The 15,889-nt window shown below is 41.5% G+C and overlaps 1 protein-coding gene across 2 annotated transcripts in view; it reads left to right on the top strand.

Annotated features, from left to right (window-relative positions):
* LOC150085082 (polypeptide N-acetylgalactosaminyltransferase 14-like) overlaps window positions 1–15,889 on the top strand; it is an 83,622-nt gene that overhangs the window by 27,294 nt on the left and 40,439 nt on the right. The window contains exon 2 of one of the 2 annotated variants that reach the window (XM_090375753.1): window positions 15,691–15,845. The exons of the other annotated variant lie outside the window; for it this stretch is intronic. Within the exon in view, the coding sequence (XP_090231879.1) occupies window positions 15,691–15,845 (155 nt within the window). The remainder of the gene's footprint in view (window positions 1–15,690; window positions 15,846–15,889) is intronic. 2 annotated transcript variants of the gene reach the window in all.

Genomic DNA, 15,889 nt, shown 5'->3' on the forward strand with positions numbered 1-15,889 from the left:
TCATCGGGTGTGAGACCAGTTCTTTCGTTGAGGGTTCTATCATTGTCCAAGAGTTGTTTTGCACAAGAAATGGCAAGTTCCACAGGGATGGAGGTAAAGAGCGATATGACGTCGAACGATGCCATAACTTGATTCTGCGAGATGGATACAGTGCGAATCCTCTTTATGAATTCAACACTGTTGGAAACGGTGTGGGTGGTCTTGCCAACCAGAGGAGAAAGAAGTCTCGAGACAAATTTAGACAGCTCGTAAGTCGGTGATCCACAGCAGGATACAATTGGTCTCAGTGGTGTGTCTTCTTTGTGCACTTTCGGTAGGCCGTAAAACCGTGGGATCTGACATCCGGAAGCACGGAGGTGATTACGGGTTGACTGTGTGATCTTCCCTTGTTTCAGCCAACTGTTGATGAGGATATTCACCTCTGATTCCCATCGTTCTAAAACTCTGTTGGGGTTGATGGTCAGGGGTTTGTATACGGTGGTATCTCGTAAAAGTAGTAGCGCTTTCGCCATGTAATCAGTGTGATCCATTACAACCGTACGGCGGCCTTTGTCTGCCGGTAGAATGACGATGGACGAATCCTGTTTCAATGCCTTGAGGGCAGAAAACTGTGTACGGTTGAGGTTAGAAGAGACGGGGCGAGCACGGTGTAGAACTGCTGCAGTCTTCAAGCGGATTGTGTTGGCTACATCTTCTGGGAGGCGTGATAAGCTGGCTTCCACACCTAAGGCGATGTCGGTGATCGGCGGGTGCTTAGGAAGAACGGCAAATGTCATGCCAAGAGTCAATAAGTTTATTTGGTCCGCAGATAACTGTTTGGTCCGCAGATAACTTTTCTTGGCCAACCAGCATACGACATGGTCGTGAGACTACAGAAAGATTTTATCTTTATAGCCCGTAGTAGACAACACCTGAGGTTTGCGCATAGGTGCAAAGCTAACGAGATTATACCGAAAGGGTTTCGCTACAAACAACCGTTTTCTAATGAGCGCATGAGACGTGCCTGTCGGAACTTCGGCCTCAAAACCCTACGTATATGGATCGGCTGCCTCCATCATGACATACAACGTGCTTCAGCGAGCAAGGCAACCCTACTAGCCGACCTTAAGACTCTGATTTCCGATCCCGTTTACACCGATGTGGTCAACACTTTATGTCACCAGGCCATCAGAGAATCAGATCTTTATTGTGCCCGACAGAAACGTAAGTTTTGTAATTTGATTAATGAATCCCGTCAATTTCGCAGCCAACGTAATACCCCTCTCACTAATTCCACGGACTTCGTATTGAACCTAAGCAGCAAACAGTTATCTGCGGACCAAATAAACTTATTGACTCTTGGCATGACATTTGCCGTTCTTCCTAAGCACCCGCCGATCACCGACATCGCCTTAGGTGTGGAAGCCAGCTTATCACGCCTCCCAGAAGATGTAGCCAACACAATCCGCTTGAAGACTGCAGCAGTTCTACACCGTGCTCGCCCCGTCTCTTCTAACCTCAACCGTACACAGTTTTCTGCCCTCAAGGCATTGAAACAGAATTCGTCCATCGTCATTCTACCGGCAGACAAAGGCCGCCGTACGGTTGTAATGGATCACACTGATTACATGGCGAAAGCGCTACTACTTTTACGAGATACCACCGTATACAAACCCCTGACCATCAACCCCAACAGAGTTTTAGAACGATGGGAATCAGAGGTGAATATCCTCATCAACAGTTGGCTGAAACAAGGGAAGATCACACAGTCAACCCGTAATCACCTCCGTGCCTCCGGATGTCAGATCCCACGGTTTTACGGCCTACCGAAAGTGCACAAAGAAGACACACCACTGAGACCAATTGTATCCTGCTGTGGATCACCGACTTACGAGCTGTCTAAATTTGTCTCGAGACTTCTTTCTCCTCTGGTTGGCAAGACCACCCACACCGTCTCCAACAGTGTTGAATTCATAAAGAGGATTCGCACTGTATCCATCTCGCAGGATCAAGTTATGGCATCGTTCGACGTCATATCGCTCTTTACCTCCATCCCTGTGGAACTTGCCATTTCTTGTGCAAAACAACTCTTGGACAATGATAGAACCCTCAACGAAAGAACTGGTCTCACACCCGATGACATTTCCGCCGCCCTCAGACTGTGCTTAACAGGGGGTGCGATCATATTTAATGACTCAGTCTACCAGCAGATACATGGCACGGCCATGGGTTCCCCTGTCAGCTCGGTCACAGCAAACATCGTGATGGAGGAGTTAGAGGGACGTGCGTTTGCACACGCACCAGATCACATCGCCTTTTGGTGTCGCTATGTTGACGATGTGTTCGTGGTCATCCCTAGAGACTCAGGTCAGCGACTTCTATCATACCTCAACTCACTATCGCCCTTCATAAAATTCACGATTGAGCTGGAGTCGAACAACTCCTTACCATATTTAGACACACTTGTCCGACGTGAAGGCACATACCTGAGGACTACAGTTTATCGTAAGCCCATGTGTGCTGGCCAGTTCACCAACTTCCGGTCAGCACACGCGCGAGGCCACCTCCTCTCCACTGCCCGAACCTTGCTTACTCGCGCCTGGACACACTCCAGCTCCGCTGATGAAAGACGCAAAGAGGTCACTAGGGTCAAAGTAGACCTTACGAGGTGTGGCTACCCCATTGACGTCCTCGACAGGTGTGATCTACAGACACGTGACATCGTGACGACCAGCTACAACACCAACAGTGACGAGCCATCCACGAGGGCATTCATCCCATACTACCCCAACCTGTCACAACAGATCGGTAGAATCCTGAGAACGCACGGAATAAAGTGCATCCAACTCCCAGGCAAGAAACTGCGTTCTTTCATTTCCAACGTGAAAACACCTGTCCCCACCCTTCTGCAGAGCGGTTTGGTCTACCGCATCTCTTGCCGTGACTGCACTAGCTGCTACTTTGGAGAGACTGGACGTCGACTCGAGAAACGTCTCTCGGAGCACAAAAGAGCGATCCGTTTAGCGGATATAGAACACTCAGCTATCGCCGAACATGTCTGGACAACCCACCACGACATCGACCCACACCGCGATGTCGTGGTGGTAGACAGATCCCACCATTACCTAAAACGTACCTGGTTGGAATCGTTAAATATAAAATCTTCGGATAAATCCTTGAACAGGAACAGTGGTTGCCAAGTCAACCCGATCACAGAGTCAGTAGTTCTATCATTGGACAAGCGCTGGCCACGTCATCATGCGTCACAGCCACAGACGTCAACAAACAATTAAACCTCGCGTCTCACGCACCTGGCAGTGCACATCTTCATTCCAACTGCCATTCATGTATTTTTAATTCTGATGAAGGCTACCATATAGCCGAAAGCTCATATATTTCTTCCTTTATTTGTACGCTCTGTGTATACTGTAATAAATTCTTAATGAATCCAGAGCGCGTAGGCCTGTTTCGTTATGTCTGTTCTATAGCTGATTTTGAAACTTTTCCAGGATTTCCAGGAGTTTGTAACTGCTTGACCAATGTGGTCATCCCACAATAGCTATAAAACACAACAATCGATTTTTTGAAAAAAAAATTCTGACGAAAAGCACAAAATCTGATGGTCATCTGTTTAGCGCTAGATTCGTTAACTCAAACGTATAACTACTTCATCGACAACAGACAATGCAGGTGCGTTAATCACTGGAAAAGCCATGGCTCTTATGTTGAAGATCAGTGACAGATTCCTACCTGGACAAGTACTTCCTACAGTACAAGCCCTGCTAATGATCGGAGTTGACCTGCAGAAATTCGCTTCTGATCGCAATTACAGGCGCTCGTTGGCCGAACTTGTTCCCCTTTTGTTTGGCCCCTGATGTCGACTCATACTGATATCTCCATCTGCTATCTCCTATGAGGCGCATAACGGCACGTCGCAGGCAAATCGACGAACTGTCTCACAAGAAAATGCAATACCGAACATCAATTTGGCACTGTGAAATATTCTGACTTGTGTGAATATGCTTAAATATGTGCTTTGTACATATGAACGTGCACATACCTTGGTATACTGTCTGCCTCACAACTATGTACATACTCATATCTATTGAATGGCTAATGCTACGTTTTTAATTGTTATGTTATCTTTTATACTGCACAAATTTAAATTTATACTGTACATATTTTTATATTACCCTATATCAATGTCAAGCCCCTGGCCTCCTGGCTGTGGCGGGCATTATTGTATCTGTATCTTTACTGTACAATAAAGATTTTTTCTCTCTCTCTCTATCCAAATTAAACAAAGCATCTACAAAAAGCATTCGAAAGGTATGAAATTCAAAATATTATTTTAACGGCTCTTATCGGTATTTTTTCATTGTCTGTAGGAGTGCATGTTCACAGCCATATCTGGATGTTGTGCGACCTGCAAAACCAGAGATAGCTCACGGGGGAACCCTACACCCAGTGGCGTATCCATGATTTTTTGTCAACAGGTACATCACAAAAGAAAAAGAGGTGCCAATTGGATAATTGGCACCTCTTTTGTTGAGGCTATCGAAAGTTCTGCACAAAGAATTTTTATGATATTATCCAGACTTAAACAACTAAATGAGATTTGGAATAAATTAACCACTGAATTCTCTGATCTAACTGCCTAATATGAAATTTAAGCCAATGAGAAATACAGTAAAAAGTTGTCCTACCATGGGTCACAGTCCACCGCGGTGTAAATAACCTCAGATGTGATTCATCTTGTCATTTGCCAACTCATTATACTTAGACAATTTGCTGCTCAGCTCTATTATCCTAAGACAAGGAAAGAGGGTGATTCAAAGGAGGCACTGAGCAGCTCAAAGGTAGTGTTTACATACGTGAGCTGAGACCAGCAGTCTTATCTCGATGCCAACAGGTCTAATGGCTGCCGTAAATTATACTCCGGTGTGGGTCTGGCTCTGTTTTTCATTCATCCGAAACATCAACACTGGGTGGCGTTAACCTCTCACGTGAACTCTGCCCACCCATCAGAGCATGCGGTTTCTCTTTAGATCCGGGTAGTTAGATTTATCATCCTACTCTAAATGCTTTCTTTTGTATATGCATCTTAACTCGCACAGATGTGGTATTAATTGGGACTACCCCGTCTGGAATTGCGAACTTTCCCCTAAAAGGCAATATGTTATCATATTGCTGCTATAATAGACGTAGCGGTAGTCATCCACAGAAAATACCACGGTTTGTACCATGGTATTTTCCAAATACCACTTCTCATTAGAGCACCTATGTATTTATACTTTCTTCTTTCGTAGCTGACACCAATTATGTTTCAATAATACTGTACTTTGGTTAAGGTTGAATCATCACACCAGATAGGAAAAGTCAGAGGTTGAAAACCGCCCAATGATGTGAGGAATCTTTTTTCTTTTTCCACAACGTGGTTGAGTTAGTCGGCTTCAGGTTGCATGTTTTTTTCCATCCTGGAAACTCCGGTTTTTCTTCCAGAAAGGTTTTCTTTCTGGAAGAAAAACCGACCGAAGAATTCACGCAATTACAGACACAATACACCGATGCCTGATAGCCTTAGTTGCTTAGTCCCTTAAGAATCATTTCACAAATATCACTTTTATTAAGATTTTTTCTAAATCCTTTCGGATTCAGATGATCTTGAGTTAGCGCAAAAGGCAACTCTCTCATTAATGTGCTGTACCGCGGAGTATCTTTTTCTATTTTAGATACAAAAGGGGACTGAAAACATGGCCTTCAGCCATGTTTTCTTAGTATAAAAAATAAATAAGGATTATTGGAGTTTGTTTCTTTCATAGTGTTACCCGGTCTCTGCGAATATACATGTTGCCGAAGATCATTGAAGCCCTCCGGAAGAGCTTTCAGGAATACTCAATCGGTTTACCATTGCCGTTTGAATGTCAGAGTACTAATAATCTTTCACTGCTTTTTAACCCCTCTGTAAAGAAGATCTGAGCGACCTGGGATCATTATTTATCTTTCCACGCGAAAACTACATCACGCAAATGTCAGTGAACAGGATAAAATCTACTGCTCTACAAAATTAACAGAACACCTGGAAAACATGGTGTAACTCGTGCAGCTTGCAATGAAGCGGGTCAAAATTTGGTACTGTGGTTTACGATAGAATAATGAGGAGACAGCAAGAAACTTCGGAGAGATATAAGAGCTCATGTGGTGGCGGAACATCTTGAAACTGAAGATATCCAACGACTACCCTGGCCAGCACCATCATCAGACTTAAATCTGATCGAATACGTATAGGATGCTCTTGGGCGTTGCATTGCATGCCGATAGCCAACTCCTCAATCACTTGGTGAGCTAAGGTGTGCGCTGGTGGAAGAATGAATAGAATTTGTTGCCATAGAATCTTATAGACACCCTTATATCGCGCATGGTTCACCAATTGTCAGGCCTATGTACCCAGTGGAGGGTATTACACGCTGTACTGATGTCATGTGACCATATTTTCGAGCATCTTGTATCAACTTCTGTAATGTGACCTTGTTGGTAATTCTTATACAATACAACCCTTGTAAATGTCCCTTATACCTGCCCGAAGTTTCTCGCTGTCTCCTCATTTTACCGTTATTCTGTGGTACACCAGCATACCAAATTTTGTCCTACTTAATTGCAAACTGCACGAGTTACACCACGTTTTCTACGCGTTCTGTTCAATTTGTCGAGCAGCTTTAGCATTTTTAGTCAACTCGAAACAAAATTTAATGCTTACTTTTTGCTCGTTCATTCTCGAACGTTGACTGGCTGCTTATGACATGATGTGCAGACGCAAATGTCAATGCCTATTTCTCTCGCTAGCGACGTTGATTGGTCCCCACAATAATGAATTCAGTCGAACTTGGTGAAATTATGCTCTCGCTATAGATTTCCGTTGTTTTGTCCTCCACTACTAAAATAATAATGGTTGATAATAATCGCTTAACACCTAGGAAGAGGCAATCCATTCATCTCTGAGAATCAACGATTTCACACAATCATCACTACTAATAGTAATCTTCTGCATTTTGAAACAGGGTGGATGAGTGCTGCGGCTTCCTTTTTCTGTATCAGAGCATTTTTCCAGGACTGTCGTCTTGGTCAAAAGGTGTTTCGAGCTACATGCAAGTGTATGCTAGTTAGAGCGCAACTTTTTTTAGGTATCTCGTCAGAAGATATCTGCGTCCTTTAACCACCTGGCAGGTGACCCTAAGTTACGGAGAGCACGACTATTTGCTGTGTGGGAGGCAAGAGCGGCTGTCTGGCTGGTTTCCATTAGGGCGGACTGCGGATCATTATTATTACCTTAGCAGACGATTTTATTGTTCCTGCAGGCCCCATTTGGTCACGAAGTCGCAGAGGAGGTTTAACTTTGAAAGGCGGCTAAGTTTATGGAAGAGAAAGCAGATGGGATGGAGCTTAACTCCCTATCCTCTGTGCTCAGAGGTAACCATAAACCCCATTAACTTTCTTCCCTGTACGCTGATTTATAAACCTCAATTTGCATAATTCAATTCAGTAGCGTTGCTTCACTCTACGCTAGAGGTCACTGTTACCCGCGGTATAATCTGAGTACAGTATTAGCAGGAATTTAAAAAAAAATAATAAAATTTTATGACTAAAGATTTTATTTTATTCATGAACAGAACAGCATGTGCATGGACAACGACTTTTATATGGTCCTCAGTAACCGCCAAACACGTTCGCACACGCAATGCATTGATAAAACCAAGACCAGTGATTTTTATCGATGTATCGATCAGGCGTTGCAGGATCAGTGGCTACTCTTATGTAAGTACTGTTTCCCGATGGTCTTCCACCGATGCCCAGACTTGCTCGATGAGATTCATGTCGGAAGAGTAGGCAAACCAATCCACACAATGTTTTCATCTTCCAAAAAATTGTTGGCCAGCAATGACTAAGTTGGGTACTCGCCATAGGTTTTCTCGTATAAAGCCGGAGAGAGAGAGAGAGAGAGAGAGAGAGATCGATACAGTTGATTGTGCAGTGAGCTCATGGTCGTTTTGGGCAGTGACTTGGTAACATATTTTCTACATATATGAAATATGCAACGAATGGATAATTTCAGATCAAAAGATACCACTGGTTTCTCACAAAATGCAAATTAACGTAGTCGGCGTCACCATTGACATAGCCTATCCAGCGATCTCTTTGTAAGGGAATGGGGGGGATAATTCCTAGTTCAGTGACTCAACCAACCATGGTTGCCTATGTGATAAGAATGAAATCCCCACCCTCTTTGCTAGATGCTTGTGTTGGAGGACCATGAAAGCTTGAAGCTAGTGAGCCTCATATAGGCACAAGATGGCTTAGTGTTGTTTATTGTACGGCCGCTCACAGACTTTGGAGACGGTTCCAAGAGAACCTTCTCCAAAGTCTCCAGAAGAACTGTTGGAGAAGGACTATGTCTCTTCCACAGCGAGATTCAAAGATGAGCTCGATGCAAGATCGGTGGTACGCGTTTTCTCCTCACCACGTCACAGTAGAGCGCCTGAATTGTTGTTGTCAGCATGGACCCAAGACCAATGGTAGTGTGTACTGTTTGCTAATGATTCCACTTTTGCTCTACGGAATGATTTGAGATGTCCACTAACCTGGTGGAGTGTGGAGTCAGGGATAAAATAATTTCCTCAATAACATCACTGAAAGGGAACAGGGAGCAGTGCACTGGTTGGAGAATGCATCCCTTTGGATGGACGAACTGAACAGCATGTACTTTCAAGAGGTACAAAGCTGCCATGTAGCTTATAGTGATTAATGTGGATCTTCAATAAGACATTATGCAGATGCAAAGGGGACAATTTTATATTGCAGGATGACTAACTACATCGCGTCACACTTTGACTCAGATGGCACTGAGAGTCGTATTGCTATCTCCAGCCAACTCCACAATAACTAAGGCCATGTTGCTCCGTGTATATGTCTGTAAATGTCGTGTTTTCTGAGGTCAATTTTCTGTTTTCTGGACAAAAACCCGAGTTTCCAGGAGAAAAAAACCATGCCACCCTCATCTAAGACCGACTAACTCAGCCACATTGTGAAAAAGACCTATAAAAATTCCTACCGTCATCGACAGGATTCGAACTCAAGTGTTTTCCACTCGGTGTAGGGAGGACGGCGATCCTACCAACTGTGCTACCCATGAGGGCCTTTTGACTTTGCAATGGCCACCAAATCACGTCACAGTAGTCAGTAACAGACGATGGTAATCATTTCTAAAAGAAGACAGCGAACGCTTAACCAGTCCCAGAAGCTGCAACACTCAAAAGATAATGGAATTAATGAAACGAAGAAATAAGGCTTAGAGCCAAGAATAACTGAAGTGTCGGATATGAGAATATCCAATCTATCATTTCTCAAAACAAATATTGTGAATGAGGGGGGGGGGGAGTAACAGTCGTTTAAGGGAAGGGGAACAAAAAACTGAGTTACGATTCGGCAACGTGAAGAATGATACTCAACCTGACATGCTCTAGTCTATAAAGCATCAATCCAATTTAGGAAGTAAGGTTATAAATAGTAATTTTTTTAGCTTATTTTTAAAAATAAGCTAAGAAATTATTTAATAAGGATGAACAACATAGTCGAAAACATAACATAATATAACAAAAGCATAATCAACGTAATTCGGCTTGTATCGAAAAGTCAAAATACAATTAATCAAATATAGTGCAATATCTTCAAATATACTGATAATTATATACATAATACTTGAAATATTCGTTGGTTTCAACGGCTGCCATATTTAATAAATGAGTGATCTTGATATGTCAAAACATTAAAAGGAGATAAGAACTCAGTAACTATTCCCCCCCCCCCCCACATTCTTTAAAAATAAAATTTCTTATCAGTACAACCGTCCAGTGGCACGTGAAATTTTATACATATCCTACAATAATAATAAAATTTATTGGTTCGTATAAAAAATAAATGAAATTTAAATTTGGACAATAGTGAAGATTTTTCACAAAATGAAAGGGGGAGACGTATCTTCTGTATTCATACTTAGCCGGTGAAATACAGCTATAAACCAAACTAATGTCATTCATAGAGGCTATCATCTTGCGTATAGTGCTGAAGTTTGAGAAGTTACAGTTGAAATTCTAGACTGTGATCTTTGAAAGAAGAAAGCTAAAGAACGAGGGGGGGGAGAAAGCATTTGGAGATCTGGATAGGTTTGAAAAATGTAATGCATTGTCAACGTAAACATCGCATTAATGCTTGGCTTATTGCATACTCTATTATTCTGAGTAATTACCATAAATAAACATATATATTTATTTATATATATTTTTATATATATATATATGTGTGTGTGTGTGTAGAAAAACCAAAAGGATTTGATACTAATACATTGTATATGAGACTAATATTCAATTCATATTCTATCTCAGCACATTAGGAAGTTATATACAACTTAATAAGCTTTACTGAAATCATTTAAAATAATTATTTAACGCATTCTGTTCCTTTTTTTAATGATATGCTTTAATTTACTAATGGAAAACAGAAAATTTTAATTACAACTTACGTTTGTAGCTTGACTTCGCAGACGACATTGTGGTAAATAACAACAACTGATGTAGTCTGAGCAGCTATGGCCACCTACTGTTAATTCAAAAGATTGATAACAGGAAAATTTTATTTACTTTTTTTTATTATGATTTGAATAGAAATATTGACTAAATCAAACTTTACAATGAAATTCTGTTATTATTTGTCATTATATTTTATTCTGTTTCTTGGCACAACTATGACGCAACGTTGTTTGTTCTTCCGAGGCCAGATGGCGTGGTGAATCCTAAATCTACTGTAAACAACCTGTTAAAGAAATTAAAAAGGATAAAAAATTAATATCTTAGTCGCCCAAATGTCATGAGTTAATTACTGTAAATGAAGTTTTAATAACTGGTTTATAAATCTACCACGAATTGTCAATAATAATTTTTGTTGTAATTAAAAATATATATATTTAGTCAATTATTTCTTATGTGAGATTACCTAAATTTGGACAGTAATCCGATGTGAATAATTAACACAGTAGGATGCAAGTATGCGGTTAAACCTATTAGCCTCTGAACTTTTTTTCATTAAATAAAGACTGTGGTTTGCCATTAGCACTTCATTTTCAGAGACAACTTTTATTGCTGTAGAGGGCGTTATATTACTGTTGCTCTGAGTAGTCTTGTGGCTCGACTACGGTTTGCGGGCTAAACGCTATTTCATGCGTGACTGCAATTGTTCCGCCCAAGAAAGCGAGCTCAAATGACGGCAAGCGCGGATATTTTGCCAGGAGAGATGACTTTCTGAGAGAGCGGGTACATCAGCGGCGACTGGTGTATCGATTAATCTTTGCTTTTACGTGGTATGCAGCTGTATGACGAGCCAAGATTTATTAAGATGCTGTAGTTTAGCGGCGCCTCAAATAAATCCTCAAAGCTGATAAAAATGACAACAGCTGCCAAGCACACATCGTTCGTCAGGGCACCTTGGTCACAAGAAACCAGGTCTGGTTGTTTAGGAAAATGAAGAGATAGCATCCACGCTACCTGCTAGAATAGGTCCATGTATGAATGAGTTCTTGTCACAGAACCAAAGATATTTCTGTAACTGGATCTTTCTCCAAGAGCGAAAGAAACTCACCACATGGCCAGGTCACTGAGAAGAATCGATAATTTGTTTCTGGGTCTCTGTTTCTCCTCGGCAGATTCTCTGTGACTGTTAACTCAGAATCTGAGCAGTGTCTTTGACCTGGGCGTTTCCCTGAAGTGACTTTGTCCCTGATTCAGTCAAAGGAAAAAAATTGGGCTATAAAATCGGTGTTCTAAATTTCTCTAACAGAGTACTAAATTACAAATCTCCATACGGGCATTGTTCCTAGACGCGTGAAAGATCTCTCTCTACATAAAACTTGTTGCGTGACTAGGCAGAGATATCAAATATGCGATCCATCAAGTTCATTTTTTCTTGCGGCTCTATCCCGATTTCATTGTAATTAAAAAATGTGCTCTCTTTCAATTATCCAAGAATTTAAACATAGACACATGGATCGTCATTCGAAACGCATTATTCATTAACGCTTTGCCTGACAGTCCAATACAGTTTTACCACTTAGCTATTGCGAAGTGAAAGAGCATTCTAAATTCTTCAGTCTATAAATACTGTCTGGCAACGCTCCAACAAGAAGTCATGGAGTCAACAAGGTACAAAAAAGAGGCACAAAAAATATTGGTATATTCATGTAAAAAAACTGTCCTCAATTCATAGAGTGACACAGGCAGAGGACAGGAAAGGAACACGCCTTCCCAGATCATCCTATAGATGCTCAAGGAGATAGTTCCAAGGATTGGACTGGCCAGCAGAGATGCTTGAAGTTTTCTTCGTGCTCCTCGAAGTATTCCTTCACACCCTTCATACAGTGGATAGTTGTACTGTCACCTTGAAAGTACCTTGTCTACGAGAGTAAACAGATAACATTACCCGTTGTACCGATTGCAACGATTTACATATGCTCTGGAGTTCATGATGCACTTCAGTAGGGTCAGGGGACCGAGGGCATTACACGAAAACATGACACACTACAATATCTCCAGCAAACTGCACTCTGTACGCGATAGGATGATTCTATTTTCTTGTGTGGTTTGATTCATGTGTGCATTCTGCCACCAGTGCTGAAAATCTTCGATCGGGACTCATAGAACCACGTGACTTGCCTGCAGTTCTATGTTTATCTTTTGCAGTGCAAGCACCAATACATCCCTATTTTCATGTTAGTGTCCGAGATCAATGGCTTCCTCGAAGGTCTCCTAGTGCCTTAGTGCATCCTTTGTAGGACTCTTCGCATGGTGCAGGCACTGACCTGTTAATTGTGGAGGTTATGTGAATATGTGTTGTGTCTTATGTAAGGCGGATTCTAAACATTAGTTCATCTCCGCCATGTTCTCTGTGATGATATACAAAACTCTGTACAATGGCCAGAAATGAGTGTAGTACATGTTTGCGTAGTAAAGTGTAAAGTGTGTTTAGGGTCAAGCGGCACCAGGGGTTTCCCCCATCTCCGCGTAGTTTACATTGTGGGTGAACCAGTTGACTGGAAAAGCCAGAGATTTAAAAGTGTATGGACTTTGTATATATTTGATGCCTTGTACCGTTGTTCATCTGGTCATTTAGCCGCCAGACCCCTACTGAGGCCCGACGTTGTCCCACTTCAGCCCCGTGGAGGCAGACCAGGTACTCACTAGTATATAGTTCACTCTGGCAGGTCCTGCCACCTAATTTCCTAAGATTTCAGTGGCTAGGACCTTAAAAAAAAAATGTTTGCGTAGTGTGTTGTGTTGTTAGTTGTTTCTGGCCACTTAACTATCCGGAAGCAGCAATCACAAGGAAGGCTGCTTCCCAGTATCCGTCCACGCCACGAGATGGCGGGCCCAACTATACGCGTACTAACTAAATGTGATATCACCAGCACCCATAGGAAGAAGCGCAATTCGTCTCCTGCAATCATGTACGGTGCAGAAGACCACAACTGCGGAGGTTAATTGTTTCATCATTTAGCGAGGTATCTAGATCAGATTATCACTACACTTGATAATCTGATCTAGATATCGAGCAGCACCTCGTCCTGCCCTTTGCATATCCGGCTGCAGTTTCGTTTGAGGCTCAAATGACCCTAGCCTTTGAACAAGTCGTCCTTTGTGCTATAGAAACTGCTTAACGCTCATGGACAGCCATACTACCGTTTTGGAAGTCCATGAGATACTTTCCATTTTCCATTGCCAGCGAACTAATGGGCACTAGTCGGGTCCCACAACCTTATTACACTTTCTGGGACACTTCACATATCATGTGGTGTAATTATCTTACATATTTTTGCATATATTGTTGCATACAGCTTAAACCTGCATGGCACTAATAGAGTGGCCAAGTAGGAAGGGTGTGTTAGTTGTCTGACGGCACCAGGGGTTTCCCCATCTCGGCAAGTGGCCAAGTAGTGTGCGATGCAAATTTTCTTTGACTTGGTCGTTTAAATCTAAATCACATCAAAGCTAGTAAACTGGTTACAACCACTGTTCTTTCACACCGTGTAGAAAAACCTGTAAAGTCTTATTGTATCTCAATAGGAGGAAACGAACAAAATCTCCCCCCCTCTCTAAACCGTAAAAATATACTATGATAATATGCAAGGCGTGCAAGAAATACCGGTATTTTTATCTTGCTTAGAAATTACAATATACTAGAAGGTAAGAATATTTACATATAATAATAAAAAAAAAACAATTTCAGTAAAATACTTCAACGCAATGGTCTATACTCTATTTCAGCCTACATTCACATCACTCAGAAAGATGAGGGGGGCCTGCTCACATAACAAATGGCATATTGTAATCAACAGCACTGATAAATACAGAAAAAGAATAACGGGCCCAACACGGAACCCTGGGAAGCTTCCCAGAGTTCGGTGTTGGGCCCGTTGTTCTTTTGAAATACGAAATAGAAACAAAATTCGCGGGATAGTTTACAAAGCAGTGCTGCATTCCGTACCAAGGTCAGAGAGAAAGACAGTTCACGGTGGTGAGGTCACTTTTACATAAGGACGGATATACACATAACAGTAATAAGAAAAAATGTGCAATGTTTATTGTGCCAGTTCTTCCACAAAAATATAATAAATCTAAATTTATGTAACATTAAATTCTGGTCGTTCTATTAAACTACTTTTTTCGCGAAACTATTTCGGAGTATTGCATAAAAACAGGTATAAACTGTTTAAGTAGTCTTTTCTTTGACGTCAACTTAGGGCGAAACAGAGTATAGGTTGTGTTTTAAATGGCCACGATTTTCACAAATGCAAAGACGCATGCCAACTGATTAAACCACAAGGATAACCGATGTTCTCCTTGAATCCACAAGGAAAGAATTCTTCTAAACCAAATTGTTCAGTCAGTTCAGGAAGCATTATAGCTTTTCGTGTTTGTTATTCTGCGTGCTTATTTTTCTGTCATTATTTCTTATTTGTATTGCATTCATATTCTTTTATTTAATTTCTATTTTTTTCACTTACGATGCAGTCTTCTATCTTCCTGAGTTCTAAAACCCAGCCTCGCGTCCATGAAGGCAAAAATTGCTATATATTGTATCTATTGTATTTATCTAAGCACCTACTTGCAAATCGTATGCAGTTACGTGCATGTCCTACCCATTCACCCACATTGTCAGTCGTACAAGGTTTCTAATTATCGGAAGAAACATTTTTAGAATGGACCTGACCTAGTTCCAAAGCAATTAACTTGTTTGTAATAGGTATTTGTAATTTTATCCAGGTATTGTGAATTAAAATTCTTTCTTGTGGTACTTCCCACAGAGCCTCTTACAAATCAGTTCTTACATGTAAACACACCTCGCTGTCATCAAAAGAAACAAAAGTTGCTTGCCTCTATTTTCTCAAATGAATCGACTGATAGATAAAGGCAGAATTGGATATTATGCAGCTATAGTGCACAGTTCTCGGACCGTCTCTATAGAATTTAAAAAGATCATGGCCAGCTCACAGTCATAATGAATAATATTTATTTATCTGCACTAATTATTTAATTTTTAACATCTCTATGTTAGAATTTCAGTTAACTTTCCTACTATTTAAACTAAAAGAGCCCATTACTCTATTTGCAGGGTCCTAGCAGGGTGGTGGTATTCAACGAACAAATGTACGTTGAGGGAGAATTACCACCAAGTATTGGAGACCCTTACCTTCGTCATGCCTTCAACGTCGCTGCAAGCAACGCACTGAAGAGTGACCGCCCTGTCCCAGACTCCAGAAACCCCTTGTAAGTTAGCAATTGAGTTCTACAAATCTTTCATCACGACAGGA

Source organism: Mastigoproctus giganteus, chromosome 6 (genome assembly GCF_048544385.1).
Source record: "Mastigoproctus giganteus isolate SK-2022 chromosome 6, ASM4854438v1, whole genome shotgun sequence".
NCBI classification, from domain to species: Eukaryota; Metazoa; Arthropoda; class Arachnida; order Uropygi; family Thelyphonidae; genus Mastigoproctus; species Mastigoproctus giganteus.